The sequence below is a fragment of the Oncorhynchus masou genome, chromosome 30 (assembly GCF_036934945.1).
Source record: "Oncorhynchus masou masou isolate Uvic2021 chromosome 30, UVic_Omas_1.1, whole genome shotgun sequence".
Classification (NCBI taxonomy): domain Eukaryota; kingdom Metazoa; phylum Chordata; class Actinopteri; order Salmoniformes; family Salmonidae; genus Oncorhynchus; species Oncorhynchus masou.
In genome coordinates, this window is record NC_088241.1 from 30,459,243 (window position 1) to 30,480,322 (window position 21,080).

General features: G+C 39.7%; 1 protein-coding gene across 16 annotated transcripts; it reads left to right on the plus strand.

Annotated features, from left to right (window-relative positions):
• Window positions 1-705: 705 nt before the first annotated feature.
• Window positions 706-19,856, plus strand: LOC135522511 (transcription elongation factor A protein 3-like). Of its 16 annotated transcripts, XM_064948818.1 has the most exons (20): window positions 711-965; window positions 4,852-4,914; window positions 5,182-5,287; window positions 5,395-5,503; window positions 5,617-6,093; window positions 9,414-9,500; window positions 9,790-9,879; window positions 11,003-11,134; window positions 11,333-11,401; window positions 12,919-12,975; window positions 13,309-13,419; window positions 15,399-15,467; window positions 16,240-16,302; window positions 16,461-16,535; window positions 16,649-16,809; window positions 17,011-17,066; window positions 17,268-17,423; window positions 18,907-19,053; window positions 19,301-19,372; window positions 19,498-19,856. In XM_064948818.1, exons 1-20 carry the CDS (start codon window positions 897-899, stop codon window positions 19,504-19,506), a joined length of 2,178 nt encoding a protein of 725 aa, XP_064804890.1. In that variant the 5' UTR covers window positions 711-896; the 3' UTR covers window positions 19,507-19,856. The 16 variants fall into 16 exon arrangements, with proteins under 16 accessions (XP_064804892.1, XP_064804890.1, XP_064804891.1 ...); XM_064948820.1 differs by lacking the exon at window positions 16,240-16,302 and having other exon boundaries at window positions 706-965; XM_064948819.1 differs by lacking the exon at window positions 12,919-12,975 and having other exon boundaries at window positions 712-965.
• Window positions 19,857-21,080: the final 1,224 nt, after the last annotated feature.

Below are 21,080 nucleotides of genomic sequence, written 5' to 3' on the forward strand. Positions count from 1 at the left end.
TGCCATATTTCACTGTATTAATCAAACATTAGGCTACATGTTTTACTACTAAGGTATATCATATAACAATTATTTATTATATATTCAAACTAAAGTGTAGACACACAGAGTGGGGTATTTTACTGTGTGGTTGGATACGCAACTATAGAGAGCAATAGTAATGGGAACATGAATGTTTTTGGGGATAAACGCCAGAAAAAGGTAGGTTGTTAACACAGACTTAAGAGATCATATACGTTTTGTTCTGTGAGATAATATCATCAGCTAACGTCACTTCCGGTGAATTTTTAAGCATATATGTCATCAAAACAAGCACATAATATCATGACCTTCATGAATTATGAAGGCTTTATGTACTTTATCTCATAGAACAAAACAAATAAGATGTGTTAACCTCAGACCTTATTTTTGACGTTTATCCTAAAATACCCATTATTTCCCAATTCATTTCCACTATAAGAATTGCTGAACGAACCAGAGTAACTAATTTCAGGTGTTTAGGACTACAAACTGGTGAGCTCTATTGCGCAAGGCCCATTGTCATGTGGGTTCTCTCCAAAGTCCTCTGAAACAGTTTGCATAGCCCACTGTATTAAAGTACGTTTTGAAGTTATTCAATATTTTTCATATAAAGACGATATTAGTGTCAGACCCATAGCAACGTCTATATTTAGCTGTTGCCATGTGTCTCATGGGCATTTTGACCTGTTGGTCAGACGATCCGACAACTGTCCTTCTGCCTGTAACTTGAGGACACGCCCCTTCGCAGAATGGCATGGATCGCGCCATAACGTAAAGTTCTATCTACGTAGGATGAACATTTACATTTCGTATTTTTTATTATACAACATTTTACATACTATATATTATTGTACGTTTAATCCCATGCATAAACTATGACGCGAGAAGAGGAGTTAATTCGGATTGCAAAAAAACTGGACAAGATGGTGTCTAGAAATAACACGGTGAGAATCTATTTTAACGCCTTTCTTTATGTCGCATGTTTTTCTGTTACCTCGTGCAGTCAAATGTATGAAATCATGTGTAGATGCATGCTTTATTTTGAATTTGCAACCACGTATTTCATTTTATAGTTACCTACATTAATACAAAGTTATACATTTCGAGGTTTGTGCTTTAAAAAGTTGTGCACTGTCCCGAGAGGAACAGTTGTTCAAGTAGCAAATGCTGAACAGGTGTTTGGCACAGAATTGTCAAGATTTAGCCTATTAAGCAAGACCGTGCGGTATACACACACACACTGAATAAAACTACTAATGCAAAAGTGTGAGACTTAAAGCATGCTGGTATTCGACAACAACTCCGTGCATGGAACCGAACGTAAACAACGCAAGGTCGTGACAGTGGCTGTTTGTTGTTAGTATGGGCCAATTGTGAAGTGCTGTTTTTGCGGATTGTAGAATGCATGTCGTTCACTGATACATTTTAATGAATTTCCTTATTAACAGCGCCTGCTGTAGACTACACAAACACAACTATTTTGACAATTAGGCTACATTACTATTACAATAGTTTTACGTAGTTATTTTATCACAGTTTTATCGATTGTAATTATGATTAATACAATTGATTACATTGATTACACGTCAATTGTAATTTTAAGTGTGCTCACTTAAAAACAGACTGTAGAAACATGTGCAGCTGCTACAATAGGCCTACTAATTACAGTACACAATTCTGCCTGCAGCATGAATTCAATAATACTATGCTCCTTAAAAACAGACTGTAGAAACATGTGCAGCAGCTACAGTAGACCTACTAACTACAGTACAAACCCTGCTTGCAGCATGAACGAAAGAATACTATGCTCCCACCATCGCAGGGGTGCAACTTTGGTTTTAGAAGTAGGGGGACATAACCTGGTGGGGGTCTGGGGGTCCTCCCTCAGAATGTTTTAGGCATCTAGAGATCATTTCCTGCATTTCTACACAATCTAATATATCCCTTTTGCGGTCACTTTCATTTTAAGAATATAATATATTTTTAAACACTTCTACATGAACGTGGATGCTACCATGACTATGGATAATCCTAATTGAATAGGGAATAATGAGAAAGTTATAGATGCACAAATATCATACCCCCCAAAAAATAGTAAGAGGGGCATGTCTTGGGGGTATGCTATTTGTGCGTCTAACTTTCTCATGCATCATTATTCACAATTCATTCAGGATTATCCATAATCATGGCAGAAGTGTTTAGAAACATATTCTTATTTAAATAAAAGTGACTCAAATGGCACAATACATTATTTACCATTAATTTATATTGGGCACAAAATAATCTGAAACACAACCAAAATAAACAGCAAATGCATCCAACAAATGTGTGGAGTCACAAACTTGATGTTGTCATTGCATGCTATGAATGTGGGACCAAACGTTTTACTACTTTAATACACATATAAGGGGATTTGTCCCAAAACTTTTGCTCCTCCAAAATGGGGAGGGGATATGTACAAAAAGTGCTGTAAATTTATAAATGGTTCCCCCATATGGATGAAAATAACCTAAAATGGAAGCTGTCAGTCTGCACTTTAACTTCGTAGTCATTGTTTAATTTTAAATCCAAACTTTTGGAGTATAGAGCCAAAAGAAGAAAAAATTGTTCAGTCCCAATAATTACGGAGGGCACTATAATTCATATCATGGCCTAATAGTATGTAGAGCTCTTTTTACTTGCACACAATATAGCTGGATCGCTCCCTAATGCCCCTAGGGGTCCACGGCTCTGCAGAGTCCCAACCCAACACACCCCACTCAGCTTTAGGTCTTAGTGAAAAATTAATTATTGGTTTCAGGTGTTAGGCCAAGGCCATTGTCACATCCAAACAAACAGTACGGCAGACCCCCAGGGCCAGGACTGAGCAGCCCAGTAGCTAGGGATTGCCTAAATGGGTATCTCCCCTGATGTGGGCATGTTTTCAATACAGACTCCTTTTGTCGTACAGTATTCCATATAAGGCATCCAGACCTTATGAAAGTTCACAGTATAGCCTTAATCTTGTAAAAAATAAAACCTAGTGATACATAACTTAATGGCAATGCATTTCTTAGCCACTATAAATGCTAGGTTACACAGTTTCTTCTGATAAGTCTCAATTATTAACATTTCCAAGCCAACAAAAACAGGGAGAAGGTCGAATCTGTAGACATAAAAGAACATACTCTATGACAGAATTCAGCCAGTCTTCACAGAGCATAACATATTGAAATATGTTTCCTTCTGTGTTTTACAACTTGAAGCTTCTGGCTTGTCAAGTGTTTGCTGCACAGAGATAATACGTTTATGTTTTAGTTTAATTAATTTGCACCAAAGAAAACAAGTGATAGACAACAATACAGCTGCCCACTGAAGAAAAAGCTTCAAACTGTAACCAGTGCCTGCAACCTGGTTCCGGTTCAGTCAATCTACAACAGCACAGGAATGAAATCATCAACATGTATTGATTTTCTAATGCTGCAGAAATTTGTTTTCAAGGATTCTTGGAATTTGTTAGTAAAATATATTTTGGGGGATGTCTGAAGTAGGTACATTTGTTCTTGTACCTTTTTGGAAAATAAAATTTGCATCTGCAAAGGTTCACTTCAGTGCCATCACAGACTGGTCTTCCCTGGTTGCCTGACTTTGCTGAGACCCCTGTCACCATTTTGATACTGCTCAGATGAGACATGACAAACAATTACCTTGGTGTATATTCATACATTATATTATCCAAGAATAGAATCAATGGTTCAATAATTGGAATTATCATTATTCCCAGATCCCAGACTGTAGACTACCCATGAACTCAAGATGGAACTTTGTATCCATTCATTGATTGTTTATAATATACTACAAAATTAATCTGAGCTCTGTAGACTGGTCTTCCCTGGTTGTCTGACCCTGCTGGGACATCTGTCACCATCTGATACTGCTAAGACATGATGAGAATAGTGTTGTGTACTAACTGTGCACCATGACAGTGAAGCTTCTAGAGCTGTTTATTATTGTCAGTGTGAAAAGTAGGGAGTTACTGACAGATCATTAACGTTTCATTGCTGCTGTATACTGACTGTTGGGGAAAAAATAATATCTTAATTAACGTTAGCCAACTTTTGGCTGGCTCTAATCAACTGGCGAAAACGAGCCAAGTTAATTTACTTCTGTTGAAACGAGATAAAACAAAAGCTACAAAACATTTCTGCAGAACAGCTGTCAGATATTGCTACCTGACAGGTAGCTAGGCTGAACTGGCTGTGGTAGCTACTAGCTAGCTAGATAGCTAGCAAGCTAGCAAGCTAGCTAAGTTAGTTAATTCACTTCAGACAGAACTTTAGTCGAGAGGGGATGAAACATTAGCTAACATTACATGTCAGTTACAGTGCTAGCTCATCTCTGGGAATAAATACTTTTATTCTGTTAAGTCAAACAGCAGTTACCTTGCCAGCTACATCAGTCAAATAAAGAGTAGCCAGTTTCTGCTATGCTTGCCTTTACAACTACGAAAAAAAGCACAACACACACATACAACAGCTGCCTCTGTTCGCATGCTCTGTTGTCTCCGCACGGTCCTAAATCCAGCTGGTTAAAACCACCAAACAGCCTACCCGACCACTCTGAGTCGTCCGCATGGTCCTAAAGCACACCGATGCCGCTTTTTGTATCACAATGAAATGATAAAACTGGGGGTAACAAAAATGCAATTTCAGAATGAGGGAGGTAATGACCCCCCATCCCCAGTGAAAGTTGCACCCCTGGTACTATATATGTAATGAAAATAAATAATTCTGCTCCTCTCCCTGTTGGCTACAACTTCCAATACCATAATTTCCATGATTGTGTACATAGGAGGGTGCCCTGGACCTGCTGAATGAACTGAAGAGCTTCAACATGACACTGAAACTTCTGCAGGTAGAGGACCTGCAACAGGAATATCCCACTCACCTGTTATGTATTATTTAGGTGTACAGAAGTTTAATATTTTAGGCTACTTCTACATTCATCATGAAATATTATCAAATGCATGGGGAATACAGTGCAGTCAGTGCAATTTCACACAAACAGGGAATGAATTCTATAGTTATGCCTACTCCAAATGATAAGTGTGAACTCGTTTTAAAAGTGTAAACTCATTATTTCAAGGATCACATGCAACAAATCATTCTCTCCGCTGAATAGGAAACGAGAATCGGCATGTCTGTGAATGGAATCAGGAAGCACTGCACAGACGACGAGGTAGTTTCCCTGGCCAAGATCCTCATCAAGGACTGGAAGAGACTGCTGGGTAGGATTGTTGGAGACTGTCTTTTAGAAAGTGGAGCTGTCTGGAGTTGTGTTTTACAGTATACACAGTATGTAGAGACATCATTTTCAACCCTCTTTGCCCCCTAGATGCTGCACGTACTCAGAGTACTGAAAGGCCCAATAAGATGAAGAATGGGGTTGACTCCAACAAATCCGCAGGGTCCCCAGTCAGGTCCCCCTTAGAGAAAGACACCAGGTAGGTGCATATACACACACTCACTCAAACCATTGCCTGCGTGTGAAGGCAAAAATGTAAACATAGAAAAGGGGAAGATACGGTATCTGGTGTGGTCTGTTTTTTTGCTATAGTCACAAGAGGCTGGATGATTCTGATTCAGAACCTGAATCTGAAAAGGAAGAATACTCTGATAAACGGCAAAAAGAGAAGTACAATGTTGAACACAAAAAAGACGAGAGAGCTGTTGATCTTAAAAAGGAGCGATATACAGAGGCATTCAAAAACAAATGGCATGCAGAACAATCCAAAAATGGAAAACATACAGAAGATGCCAGAAAAGAAAGACATGTAGAACACTTAGAAGAACCCAAAAAGGAGAGACACTTCGAAAAATCCAGAAAAGAAAGACATGTACCTATACATGACACAAAAAATGAAAGCCATGTGCAAGAACCCAAGAAAGAAAGTAACCTCGAAGAACCCAAAAATGAGAGCCACACAGATGAACCGAGAAAGGAAAGACACACAGAGGAATGCAGAAAGGAGATGCCAATGTCCGAACCCCCTCAAGAGAGACCTGTTGAAAACCATAGACAAGGGTTTGAGAGGTGAGAGGTGCCTCTGTTAATTTGATTCCATACAGTCTAGAGAGGACAAGGGCTGGGCCTCAGGGATGTGTTGTGTTTTCAGGAGAAGCGTCTTGGATGATCTTTACCCCTCTTGTTACTCTCCTCCTCGCCCCCCCCGACCACCCCGTCTTCCTCCCCCTGTCAGACGTATGTCTGGGGAGGTGAATAAAGGGGTGAAAAAAGAGGTGAAGAAGGAGAGAGAGAGGTCAGGATGGAAAGACACTCTGGTGTCAATGCATGGAACTTTTCTGAGAACACTGTATTACTTTCAGGTGGTTTGTACAGATATAAGGGTATAGTTTGAGATGTTTATATTGGAAGCCCTTGAGATGGATTGCACACTAACCTTGTTGTTAAACTGACTTGTTCATACAGCATACCACTGGGCACACCACGTAATTTCAACGTGGAAATGTGGGTAATATTTGGTGGAGATGTTGATCAATGAGTCTTCAACCTTTATTCACCCACTCAAAAAGTCAGCCGGAAGTGTGTTGAATTACTAATGCGTTATCATTATGCTTGCAACCATCTAAGAGCATATCTGAATTCCAATGGGAAAACAATGTTAGATTATTGTTTTAGTTCTCATTTAAATCCGTGTTTTATCGGTGTGTTATCAGTGTGCTTTCAACCATTTTAAAAGCACAACAAAGTTCAAAAGGGGAAAATAATGTCAGGTATTTATACAACAACTTAATGTTTTATCACTGTGCCTCATCTAATTGCACCACCAAATTACCTGAAAGTACATAGTGCAAGTGTTCATTGTTGTAGAGATACTGCACAGATTATTATAGCAATTGGGAAGACCTCCACAGAACTGCAACCTTTGCACGCTTTTTTGAACATGCACACTTTCTATGATTACATAAGAAGACATTTATAGTTACAGTAGGCTAACCTCAACATGTGGCCATAGATGTGTTACTCATCGTAGCCCTTTCGTGCAGTCAAATGACCTAGTGGCCACATGGGTGGAATTTTATTAATATTTTTCATAATTTCATAACAAATATAATTTATATATCCGGTGTTTCTATGTCAAATGGGTTTGTTATATTCCAGTCTTCTGTGATGTAATATTGGGATGCAAACTAAACATTTTTATACATCTACAGTTGAAGTCTGAAGTTTACATACACCTTAGCCAACTACATTTAAACTCAGTTTTTCACAATTCTTGATATTTAATCCAAGTAACAATTCCCTGTTTTAGGACAGTTAGGATCACCACTTTATTTTAAGAATGGGAAATGTCAGAATAATAGTAGAGAGAGATTTATTTCAGCTTTTATTTACTTTATCACATTCCCGGTGGGTCAGAAGTTTACATACACTCAATTAGTATTTGGTAGCATTGCCTTTAAATTGTTTAACTTGGGTCAAACTTTTCGGGTAGCCTTCCACAAGCTTCCCACAATATGTTGGGTGAATTTTGGCCCATCCTGACAGAGCTGTTGTAACTGAGTCAGATTTGTAGGCCTCCTTGCTCGCACACGCTTTTTCAGTTCTGCACACAAATTTTCTATGGGATTGAGGTCAGGGCTTTGTGATGGCCACTCCAACACCTGACTTTGTTGTCCGTAAGCCATTTTGCCACAACTTTGGTAGTAAGGTTGGGGTCATTGTCCATTTGGAAGACCCATTTGCGACCAAGCTTTAACTTCCTGACTGATGTCTTGAGATGTTGCTTCAATATATTCACATAATTTTATTTCCTCATGATGCCATCTATTTTGTGAAGTGCACCAGTCCCTCCTGCAGCAAAGCACCCCCACAACATGATGCTGCCACCCACGTGATTCACGGTTGGGATGGTGTTCTTCGGCTTGCAAGCATCCCCCTTTTTCCTCCAAACATAACGATAGTCATTATGGCCAAACAGTTCTATCTTTGTTTCATCAGACCAGAGGACATTTCTCCAAAAAGTATGATCTTTGTCCCCATGTGCAGTTGCAAACCGTAGTCTGGCTTTTTTAATGGCGGTTTTGAAGCAGTGGCTTCTTGCTGAGTGTCCTTTCAGGTTATGTCGATATTGGACTCGTTTTATTCTGGATATAGATACTTTCGTACCTGTTTCTTCCAGCACCTTCACAAGGTTCTTTGCTGTTGTTCTGGGATTGATTTGCACTTATCTCACCAAAGTGCATTTATTTCTAGGAGACAGAATGCATATCCTTCCTGAACGGTGTGACGGCTGGGTGGTCCCATGGTGTTTATACTTGCTTACTATTGTTTGTACAGATTAACCTGGTACCTTCAGGCGTTTGGAAATTGCTCCCAAGGATGAACCAGACTTGACATCATTTTCTGGAATTTTCCAAGCTGTTTAGAGGCACAGTCAACTTAGTGTATGTGAACTTCTGACCCACTGGAATTGTGATACAGTGAATTATAAGTGAAATAATCTGTCTGTAAACAATTGTTGGAAAAATGGCTTGTGTCATGCACAAAGTAGATGCCCTAACCGACTTGCCAAAACTATAGTTTGTTAACAAGAAATTTGTGGAGTGGTTGAAAAACTAGTTTTAATGACTCCAACCTAAGTATATTTAAACTTCCAACTTCAACTGTATATATATATATATGACATGGTACAGGTGTCTTCTTTTTTTTAAGCCCATAACCATGTGTGTGAGGTGTATACCTTTGTTTCAAAGTAGATTTGAAACACTCTGTGTGACCCTGTTTTGCCCACTGCAGTAAAATGGTTGAATAAATACTGTTACTTTAGTTTGTAAAATATGAATTGTTTGGTTGTCAACACAATCAAATATCAACATTTAAAGGATATATAATGCTTGGATAGTTTCATCTGAGCCACTGGCCTAATCTTATTCTTTAACTTTTTTCTTTTTTTATTTAGTTGGAGACAAAATGCCTTAACTTGTCGACAAGTTAATATGCTATTTACTGTATTGCAAAAGTGATATTGAATCGTTTGATTGTCAACTCAACCAAATATCAACATTTGAACATCAACATGTGTATTTTGTGCCACTGACTTAGTCTGGCTTTATTTCCAGTTTGTTTACAAATGAATAATTGTTAAGTTGGAATAATTTCTCAATTTCAACCAAGAATCAACGTTAAAGAATACAACTAAATCAGTTTGTGCCCAGTGGGTAGTGACTTGAAGAGTGATTTACCCAGCACCCACTTGTGCATGGTGCACGGTGTGATCATGGTAAATTATGCATGCTTTCCTTAATCATTCGATTTGTGGTAGTTGTATTAGTTCTGGAAATAATGTTTTTTTCACAGATTTCATTTGGAATATTTCGATTTCCATTCAGGAGAGATTCTTCAGACACTCTGTCTCCTTCTCATCCTCGTCCCACCCCTCCATCCAGACGTCCCTCAGTGAAGGTGAAGAAAGAGAGGTCAGAGGGCATGCTGTTTGTGAATAGACTGAGTTGTGTACTGTGGTCCATAGTTTGTGTTCGATCATCACCTACCTCTGTTTTATCAGACACAGTGAAAACTGCCCTGAAATCCCTGTTTTACTGTTTGTTTTGTTATCATAGGTTAAACATTATACAGCGGAGTCAAAAACATTGCAACTATGTGCATGTTCTTCCTTTTTTGGTGAAAACTGTCAGCGATACACAGAAAATGACTAAAGTTTTCAGAATCGCAATAGATTATTTAGTCTGTTGGTTTTTCATTTAGGAAAAAAGCTCCTCCTGACCCTAATTCCCCGCGTCCTCCTCTTCGTCCTCATCCTTCTATGCCCACTGCAGCAGAGGTCAAGAAGGAGAGGTTAGAGTCAGATTCTCTTCTGTCATATCTAGATTTATTTCATAAGACATATTGGACTACAGTATAAATTGTGCTTCCTGTATCATACTTATGCTAAAATTGTGTATTTTATTCTACTTTATGTTAGTTCGTATTCTTATCTTTTCTTACTTCTTATTGTTGTTGCATTGTCGAGAAGCAACCTGCAAGCAGTGATGAAAAAGTACGTAATTGTCATACTTGTGTAAAAGTAAAGATACTTTAATAGAAAATGACTCAAGTAAAAGTCACCCAGTAAAATACTACTTGAGTAAAAGTCTTAAGTATATTTAAAACCAAATACTTTAAATATCAAAAGTAAATGTAATTGCAAAAATATACTTAAGCATATTTACTTGGGGTGGCAGGTAGCTTAGTAGTTAGGGCATTGGAACAGTAACCGAAATGTTGCTAGATCGAATCTCAGAGCTGACAAGGTAAAAATCTGTCGTTCTGCCCCTGAACAAGGCAGTTAACCCACTGTTCCCCGGTAGGCCACCATTGTAAATAAGAATTTGTTCTTAACTGACTTGCCTAGTTAAATAAATAAAACAGTTATCAAAAGTTGAATTATACATTATTTTAAATGCTCTTGTATTAAGCAAACCAGACAGCACCGATTCATAATAATTTAACGGATACCCAGGGGCACACTCCAACACTCTCAGACGTGAAGCTATTGTATTTATTGAGTCTGCCGGATCAGAGGCAGTACAGATGACATGGGATGTTCTCTTGATACGTGTGTGAATTGGACCATTTTGCTGTCCTGCTAAGCATTCAAAATGTAATTACTTCTGGGTGTCAAGGAAAATGTATGGAGAAAAAAGTGTATCATTTTCTTTAGGAATGTAGTGAAGTAAAAGTAACAGTTGTCAAAAATATAAATAGTAAAGTACAGATACCCTCAAACTACTTAAGTAGTACTTTAAAGTATTTTTACTTAAGTACTTTACACTACTGCTTACAAGTAAGCGTTTCGTTGGATGCTGCATGTGTATCCCCCATATATGACTAATAAAACTTGAAACATGAGTGTGCTACTATAGTATTGATAGTAATGATGAATAGTGGTGATGATTGAAAAATAATATTTTACATTTAGAAAAGAGCCTCCCCGGATTTCTGTGGTTAGAAAAGAGCCTCCGGACCCCAATGCTCCATTTGCTCCTCTTCCTCTCCATCTCCATCCTCCCCCTCCTGTGAAGCGCCCGTCAGTGGAAGTCAAAAAGGAGAGGTCGCTGTGATGTTGCATGGTTGTTGTTTTTTGTGTGGTTACTTTTGAGTGTGCGCAATGTTTGTTCTCTGTGACATTGTTTAACTGCTCCCATTGACAGATATGCTTAATGGATTCTATTAATTTCGATACAATGCATTTTTGTTGCTTTTCCTTGTGAAGTTTCAAACATCACTTTCTTTGCTGTTTGCTACCCAGAGAAGAGTCGTCAGATTACAAACCCGTTTCTCTGAAGGTGACGTCATCTGACCATGTGAAAAAGGATAGGTGTGGGATCTGTAAATCAAACTACCTCATTCATGTTGAGTGTGCTCAATTGTGTTTAGCCTTTTCAGTACATGTTTCTAATATCATGATAAATATAGTATTCAACAGTCAGTTTATAGTTCCTGTTATATAGGGCCTTCGGAAAGTATCCAGACCCCTTGACTTTTTACACATTTTGTTAGGTTCCGGCCTTATTTTAAAATCTTTTTTTATTTTTTATTCTCTCATCAATCTACCCCATAATGATAAGGCAAAAACGAGTTTAGAAATGTTTGCTAATTAATTAAAAATATATATATCAGTATTCAGACCCTTAACTCAGTACTTTGTTGAAGCACCTTTGGCAGTGAATACAGAGTCAATTCTTTTTGGGTATAACAAGCTTTGCACACCTATATTTGGGGAGTTTCTCCCAGTCTTCTCTACAGATCCTCTCAAACTCTGTCAGGTTGGATGGGGAGCGTTGCTGCATAGCTATTTTCAGGTCTCTCCAGAGACGTTCGATCGGGTTCAAGTCTGGGCTCTGACTGGGCCACACAAGGGCATTTAGAGACTTGTCCCGAAGCCACTCCCGCGTTCTCTTGGCGTTGTGCTTAGTGTTTGTCCTGTTGGAAGGTGAACCTTCACCCCAGTCTGAGGTCCTGAGCGCTCTGGAGCAGGTTTTCATCAAGGATCTCTCTGTACTCTGCTTCGTTCATCTTTACCTCGATCCTGACTAGTCTCCCAGTCCCTGCTGCTGGATGGTGCCAGGTTTCCTCCAGACGTGAGCTCTGTCAGTGACCATCGGGTTCTTTGGTCACCTCCCTGGTCAAGGCCCTTCTCCTCCGACTGCTCAGTTTGGCCGGGTAGCCAGCATTAGGAAGAGTCTTGGTGGTTCCAAACTTCTTCCATTTAAGAATGATTGAGGCCACTGTGTTCTTGGGGACCTTCAATGCTGCAGAAATGTTTTTGTACCCTTCCCCAGATCTGTGCCTCGACACAATCCTGTCTCGGAGCTCTACGGACAATTCCTTTGACCTCATGGCTTGTTTTTTGCTCTAACATGCACTGTCCACTGCGGGACCTTATATAGACAGGTGTGTGCCTTTCCAAATCATGTCCAATGAATTGAATTTACCACAGGTGGACTCCAATCAAGTTGTAGAAACATCTCAAGGATGATCAATGGAAACAGGATGCATATGAGCTCAATTTCGAGTCTCATAGCAAAGGGTCTGAATACTTATGTAAATAAGGTATTTTTGTTAAGTTTGCAAACATTTCTAAAACCTGTTTTCGCTTTGCCATGATGGGGTATTCTGTGTAGATTGCTGAGGAAATTGTTTGATTTAATCCATTTTAGAATAAGGCTGTAAAATGTGGGAAAAGTCAAGGGGTCTGAATACTTTCCGAAGGCACTGTATTTGTCATGACATTCTGTAAATGCAGATGATGATAAGGATGTAATTTTGTGAAATTAGATTTAAGATTATTATGACAACAGTTGCAAAGCACTGCTAACCGTCCTCCATTTGCAGAAAAGACTCCGATAGCAAAGTGCCCAAAAAAACCTCTGTTGATGCCAAGAAAGAAAGGTTAGCAAGCCACAGACCACAGGCCCACATACAGTGTATAATTATGCATGCACCTATGTGCTTGTTTACGTTGAATCCCACTGACATGAGTTGTGGTTGTGTATTTGGTGATATTAGAGAATTGTTTGTTAACCCCTTCATTGGAGCAGAGGTGTTCATAGGGAAATAATATATGTGTGCATATTTGTCAGTGCTTTGCCACCTTGTCATCTTGTGCTGGTGAGGCTGTTTGATCAAGCATGCCTGCTCGCTGAATGCTGTGTGCTTTTTGCCAATCAGCTATGGTTGCAGTACATGCAAATGTTACATACATACAAATGTTTCCTGTTTCAGAAAGGATTTGTCAGATTCCAAACCAAAACCTGCTAAAAGGCAGAGTCTGGACTCCTCAGATTCCAATCCAAAACGTTCTAAAAGGCCAAGTCTGGATGGCAAGAAAGACAGGTCTGCATAAGCAGGATCATATTCTGTACACAATAATTGGTGGATGACGTGAACTTCACTCTAAAAACACTTATTGACCTCACTTTTAAACCTGTATGATGTGAACATTGAAGGACAATAATGAAATAAATATTTTAATGTGTAAAACTCTTTTCTCACACCCAAGGCACTGAAAATAATTATTATACAAAAAGCAGAAAACAATCAATGCTATATACAGGTGTCGTCCGATCCGGTGTACAGAATTATCATAGGTCATTGAAAGCTTTTCTGAGCAGCTCAGTTATTTAGCTGTGCCTTAAGCAAGGCCAGAGGCTGCAGCCCTTACAGTGACTGGAAGTGCGTTCCACAGCCGAGAAGCCGCACCACTGAACCATGTCACCCATTGTTTTTTTTGTCTGCTGAAGGGATATGGACATGTAGGCGCGAAGGGAGTGTGATGTCAGACCGATAGTTGGGTCCAGAGTTGTGGATAGCTTGGTAGGTGTGGATTCTAAAGTCAAAGCGTGAGCATATGCGGAGCCAATGGAGGTTGAACAGCACTGGAGTGATGTGCTCATGGGGGAGTTGTGGGTGAGGACAAATGCAGCACAGTTCTGGACATATTGTAGCTGCCTTAGGCACGTGTCAGATTTGTCAACAAACAGGGTATTACAATAGTCCAGACGGGATAAGATAAAGGTGTGGATGAGCTGCTCAGCTGGAGGCTGTAAAAGTATAGGTCGTAACCTGGCAATGTTACATAGATGGAAAAATGTAACTTTGGAAACACATTGATGTAGGCCTCTGTCAAAAATCACATCCAGATTGCAAACCTCACTGGAGGGGAGGATCTTGACACCATCAATATTGAGGCCGTAGCTGCCGATTTAGTCTGATACCAGTGCCAATCAGGACAACCGCTGTCTTTTTGGAGTTTAACTGCAGGAAACTGCTGCATCCATACTTTGATGTCCTACAGGCAACTGACGAGGAATGCAGTGGCATTGGAAGTGTTTGTGGAGATATACAGCTGTCATCAGCATAAAAGTTAAAGCCCAGTCCACTGTTTCCCAGTGGCAGCATGTAGATCCAAAACAGTAGTTGCCCTAGGACCGAGCCTTCAGGGACCCCCCTGGCGGATCAGTGAGCTTAGGACCTGAACCAGTCCAGGACAGTGTCTGACAGGCCCAGTAGCTTCTCCATGCGGTCTAGCAGAATGGCATGGCTGACCATGTTAAACGCTGCAATGAGGTCCAGCAGTATGAAGATGTTGGCAGCCCCAGAGTCTGCATTCATGAGGAGGTCATTGGTGACCCTTACCAAGGCAGTCTCTGTCTGAAACCAGACTGGAAGGGCTCGAGTAGGTTGTGAGTGGCAAGATGTTGTTGCTCGAGGAGCTTACTCAGGAAGGGCAGGTTTGAGATAGGCCTGTAGTTCTGGAGGTTGTCAGATCCAGGCTTTTTAAGTACTGTTGTGACTGTGGTGAGGGACTTGTTAATGATTTTCTGTGAAAAAAGGCTCCAGAGCAGGTAACTAGGTCTTGACAGGTGAGGTGGGGATAGGGTCAAGTGCGCAAGTGGTGAGCCTCATTGTTTTAACCAGCTTGGTTACATCAGCTGCAGTGACTGTGGTGAACATGGAGATCCTTGACTCAGGGAGCGTAGGACTGTGTAGATCAACTACAGGGGCTGGAGAGGACATGATGGTGTCAGATGTTTTCAATTTGGCTTTGGAAGAAACAAAGGTATTGATTGAGGTAGCAGCGTTGTTAACAGGTTTAAGGAGCTTGCTCACAGTAGAGAACAGAACCTGGGATTTGCCACTGCTGTTGCTGATCTGTTGGGAATAGTAGTAGTAAAATGGTCAAATGAAAGTAGAAACAGGATATAATTTAAAGCTTTACCTCGTCACTCTCAATATCTAACAGTCACTCAGATGAACAGACAGCAGTGTCACAAGGTGACATGTTTTCCTCTCTCTTTCTCTCGTTGTTGTAGAAAGGACTCCACTGACTCCAAGCCCAGCCATTCTGTGAAACGTCATTCGACTGATTCCAAATCAGACAGGTAGGTACTGGTTCTCATTCAGATTCAATACTATGACTGACACTTCTCTTGTCATTACTGCTAAATGCCTTAATACGTTGCCATGAGCTACCCAGTGGGCAAAGTACATCCGTCAGCATCCAGTTTTAATTGATATTCGATTGAATAGCCATATAACGTGACATCAATATGAAATCTACATAACAAGCGAAAAGTGGTGGGAAAAGTACTCAATTGTCATAATTATTTCATTGTTGATCTAGACCCAAAATAGTTTGTATGTTGGTTTTTGCATCATATGATGCGTTTTGCAACTTTCAAAATACGAAGCTCAATGCATTTTGTATTTTGAAAGTTCTGTAACTTGATTTGCTCTATTCTGAAACCAATCTTGCTTGTATGATGCATTTTGTGTCATATGTTGGAGAACGCAGCATCATATGATGCAAAATGTACCATATGGGCCAGATTTCTGTATTTTGAAAGTTTCGTATCTTGAAAACTTGATTGTTTACATGCAAAATATTTTGGGACTATATCAACAATGGACTACTGAAACAAATACTAAGACACATTTTGGGGTTGAGTTTTCGTTCAAGTAATTTACACCACTGCAAGCGAGCCATATTGCATTTTTTGTTCAAATTTGGATGAAAAGTGTACTTTTTCCGCATTTTTGACAAAGTTGTCACATGGATTTGTTTTATTTGTTGAAACTACATTGAATCAATCAGTGGGCAGTAATCCCCTTTTCTCGCTTTCAAATCATTCCTAATTTACTACCTCTCTTTAGGAGGGACTCTGTGGATTCCAAGACTAGCAACTCACCCTCAGCTAAGAAGCTCTCTAGCGAGACGTAAGAGGGCCCCTTTCTTATGCAGATAGAAAAGCAAATTTCCCTTTCTTATTTATTTTACTGCTTCATTAAGGCATTTTTATTTACTTTGCATAATGGAGCACATTAAGATAAGGACGTTAGTTCACTCAATGTCTTTTTCTGTCTGTTTGTTTCAGAAAAGAATTTCATAGCTCCAAGTCCTCTCACCCTGGCCCTCTGCAGAGAAAGTCGTCAACGGACAGTATTGAACGGTACCCTTTTTAACTGGAAAATACTATCTACTGTACTACTGAAATTAATATGGATCAGATTTTAAACTCTTGATTGATGTATATGCTGTCTGGCTTGTGTATATGATGACCAGGAGAGGGAAACCAGAGATGCCAAAGATTCCCACCACCCCCACCAGTCCCATGTCCCCCTCCTTCAGCTCAGCAGGGGTTCCCCTGTCCCCTTGCCTTGCCACTGGAGAAACCATCAGGGACAAGTGCATCGAGATGCTGGCTGCTGCTCTACGTACAGATGGTGGGGAAAAGACCAGCCACTAACTGAATTGAGTACAAGTACAGACACTCACAGAGATAAGAGATCAATCTACACATAAAGTGACTCATTCAATGCACATTCATTCACACATACAGTATGGAAATTACTAATGGTTACATTACACACAGATTTTGTAGATGAAAACGAGGAAACGTAATACCCTCAGTTTTATCTCCTCAGACAACTTCAAAGAATTTGGGACAAACTGTGACTCCATGGCAGCAGAGATTGAAGATCATATCCTTTTAAATCTGCATGTGTTTCTGAATTATTTTACCAATTTGGGTTGGTTTCAGGTTGCAGTGTGTTTGCAGAGCTGCCATTTGCTCTCTTGGCTTTGAATATAACAAATGTTATATTTGTTTGATCTTTTATTGTCACCGTTAGATATTTCAGTCAGACGGTGATGAACGCTTCCTTAACTACCCTCTGCTGCACATATTTACACGGAGATGGGATCCACAGATATGAAGTATAAAAACAGGGTGCGGAGCCGCATCAGCAACCTGAAGGACCCCAAAAACCCTGGACTGCGGAGGAACATCCTGGCTGGAGGCATCGAGCTGAGACGCTTCGCCATCATGTCTGCTGAGGTACTGTAGACTTCTGTCATATCAACCCATGACGCACCCCTGCCTCTAACATATTCCTAAGATGTTGTATCAAAGAGAAAGAGTCAAGAAAGTCAAGCACCTACCAAAATATTGAGTAGAGTAGACAAATTTCCCTCAGAGATTGTCTATCTATCGACATTTGAAGTCAACAGTTTACATACACTTCGGTTGGAGTCATTATAACTCGTTTTTCAACCACTCCACAAATGTATTGTTAATAAACTATAGTTTTGGCAAATCTACTTTGTGCATGACACAAGTAATTTTTCCAACAATTGTTTACAAACAGATTATTTCACTTATAATGGACTGTATCACAATTCCAGTGGGTCAGAAATTTACATACATTAAGTTGACGCAAGTATAAAAACCATGGGACCACGCAGCAGTCATACCGCTCAGGAGGAGAGACGCTTTCTTCCTCCTAGAGATGAACTTACTTTGGTGCGAAAAGTGCAAATCAATCCCAGAACAACAGCAAAGGACCTTGTGAAAATGCTGGAGGAAACAGGTACCTAAGTATCTATATGTACAGTAAAACGATATCGACATTACCTGAAAAGCAGCTCAGCATGGAAAAACCCACTGCTCCAAAACCACCATAAAAAAGCCAGACTACGGTTTGCAACTGCACATGGGGACAAAGATCATACTTGGAGAAATGTCCTCTGGTCTGATGAAACAAAGAACTGTTTGGTCATAATGACCATCGTTATGTTTGGAGGAAAAAGGGGGAGGCTTGCAAGCCGAAGAACACCATCCCAACCATGAAGCACGGGGGTGGCAGCATGTTGTGAGGGTGCTTTGCTGCAGGAGGGACTGGTGCACTTCACAAAATAGATGGCATCATGAGGGAGGTAAAGTATGTGGACATATTGAAGCAACATCTCAAGACATCAGTCAGGAAGTTAATGGGTCTTCCAAATGGACAATGACCCCAAGCATACTTCCAAAGTTGTGGCAAAATGGCTTAAGGACAACAAAATCAAGGTATTGGAGTGGCCATCACAAAGCCTTAATCTCTATCCCATAGAAAGTTGGGGGCAGAACTGAAAAAGTGTGTGCGAGCAAGGAGGCCTACAAACCTGACTCAGTTACACCAGCTCTGTCAGGAGGAATGGGCCAAAATTCACCCAACTTATTGTGGGAAGCTTGTGGATGGCCACCCAAAAAGTTTGACCCAAGTTAAACAATTTAAAGGCAATGCTACCAAATACTAATTGAGTGTATATAAACTTCTGACCCACTGGGAATGTGATGAAAGAAATAAAAGATTAAATAAATCATTCTCTCTACTATTATTCTGACATTTCACATTCTTAAAATAAAGTGGTGATCCTAACTGACCTAAGACACAGAATTTTTACTTAGATTAAATGTCAGGATTGTGAAAAACTGAGTTGAAATGTAGTTGACTAAGGTGTATGTAAACTTCCGACTTCAACTGTATCTATCTATCTAGGAGATGGCTAGTGATGAGTTGAAGCAGCTGAGGAACAATCTGACTAAGGAGGCCATTAGGGAACACCAACTGTCCAAAACCAGCGGTACCATTTCTGACCTGTTTCAGTGCAGCAAGTGCGGCAAAAAGAACTGCACCTACAACCAGGTAAACATACCGTACTCTGCATACACACCCTATTCTGCTTATTACCAAGTATATACTGTATTTTACTTAAACAGATACACACGGCTCACTGCACTGAAAACATACATATGCTCTACATACTGACCCAATATCAGTTTTATTTTGTTCGCTCTACCTGTTCCAGTTCCATTTTACACAGTGAGATACAGTGGAGACAGCCTGTGCTGTTTTATGAAAGCTGACTTTGTATTTCTTGGGGTGTGTGTAGATGCAGACCCGCAGCGCTGATGAGCCTATGACTACTTTTGTTCTGTGTAATGAGTGCGGGAACCGCTGGAAGGTGAGACATTTCCCTCACCAGTTCAGATAAAGCCCAGCACATAGTGGTGTCTCTGAGGCACAACAATGGTCCACAGACATAAATAATCTATAAATGTACTAATATTAATTTGTTTTCTATTCCAGTTCTGCTGATGTGGCCCAGCTCCAATGACGATGTTGCAGACCACATTTTTCTATGAGGGGTTATAATGTTAAGCAATGAGTAATTTTACAAAAATGAATACCGGTACTTACGATTTATAATTGACTTTTTAAGATGGACTCCCGAGTGGCGCAGCGGTCTAAGGCACTGAATCTCATTGCAAGAGGCGTCACTACAGTTACTGGTTCAATTCCAGGCTGTATCACATCCGGCTGTGATTGGGAGTCCCATAGGGCGGTGCACAATTGGCCCAGCATCGTCCGGGTTGTAAATAAGAATTTGTTCTTAATTGACTTGCCTGGTTAAATAAAGTTTACATTTAAAAAATAATAATGATAAATGAATGGGAGTTGAAAACATTTGTTTAAGAGGCAGGGGTTGAGTCTCCAGATTGATGTAATTTAATCTGTCCTGGTTGAACACAGGTAATTCAATGGTGCTGAGGAGATGCAGCAGCCTTTTATGAATTTCAAACAAAAATGCATCTTACATTTTTTTGTATATTTTATTTAAATCTGCAAAGACCACAGAACAAATCAGAAATACAATATGAAAGCTTATCATGCAACCCATTTCAATTAAGACATATTTATTGTTAATATCTCATGCCCCAACGTCTTTATTGTCACCGTTTGGGCTTCAGTTTGGGCTTAAGGGAATAATATAAATCATTTTTCTAGATAAGTTAAAGACCAAAAAACTATTTGACATTTCAAAAGAGCAGCTAAAATGGCTATAAATATTTATGAATAAGTGGAGTTGGTTATTTTCATAAGTACAGTATAATATATAGAATAGTAATAACATTTGCCTACGTATTGCTTTGCAGCATAATGAGTAAACAGTATTGAAATGATGCTAATTTATCAAAAATTGTGTAATTGTCAAATTGATCAAACATGTGAAATGGAATGTCAATATACTGTACCACTAAGAGTATCCACAAGATGGCAAGGAAGAAAAATGTATCCTGTAACAGCACCCACTTGACATATAATTTAGGGAGTGAATGTTATTTACAGTACCAGTCAAGTTTTTACACACCTACTCATTCAAGGGTTTTTCTTTACTTTTGCTATTTTCTACATTGTAGAAAATGAAGACATCAAATCTATGAAATAACACATGGAATCATGCAGTAAACCAAATAAATATAAACATTTAGTAACCACCCTTTGCCTTGAAGACAGCTTTGCACACTTGGCATTCTCTCAACCAGCTTCATGAGGTAGTCACCTGGAATGCATTTTAAACAGCCGTGCCTTGTTAATTTGTTGAATTTCTTTCCTTCTTAATGTGTTTGAGCCAGTCAGTTGTGTTGTGACAAGAAGGTCATTCAATACGGAAATCAAGAACTTTGAAAGTTTCTTCAAGTGTAGTCGCAAAAACCATCAAGCGCTATGATGACCCTGGCTCTCATGAGGACCGCCACAGGAAAGGAAGACCCCAGAGTTACCTCTGCTGCAGAGGATAAGTTCATTAGAGTTAACTGCACCTCAGATTGCAGCCCAAAAGATGCTTCAGAGTTCAAGTAACAGACACATATCAACATCAACTGTTCAGA

Bases quoted from the DNA above. Each gene is read 5' to 3' on its own strand.
- LOC135522511 (XM_064948818.1), top strand. From the start codon at position 897: ATGACGCGAGAAGAGGAGTTAATTCGGATTGCAAAAAAACTGGACAAG. The intron at 5,288-5,394 runs GTAGGATTGTTG...TTTGCCCCCTAG, and splicing joins GGACTGGAAGAGACTGCTGG to ATGCTGCACGTACTCAGAGT. The intron at 9,880-11,002 runs GTTAGAGTCAGA...TTTTACATTTAG, and splicing joins GCAGAGGTCAAGAAGGAGAG to AAAAGAGCCTCCCCGGATTT.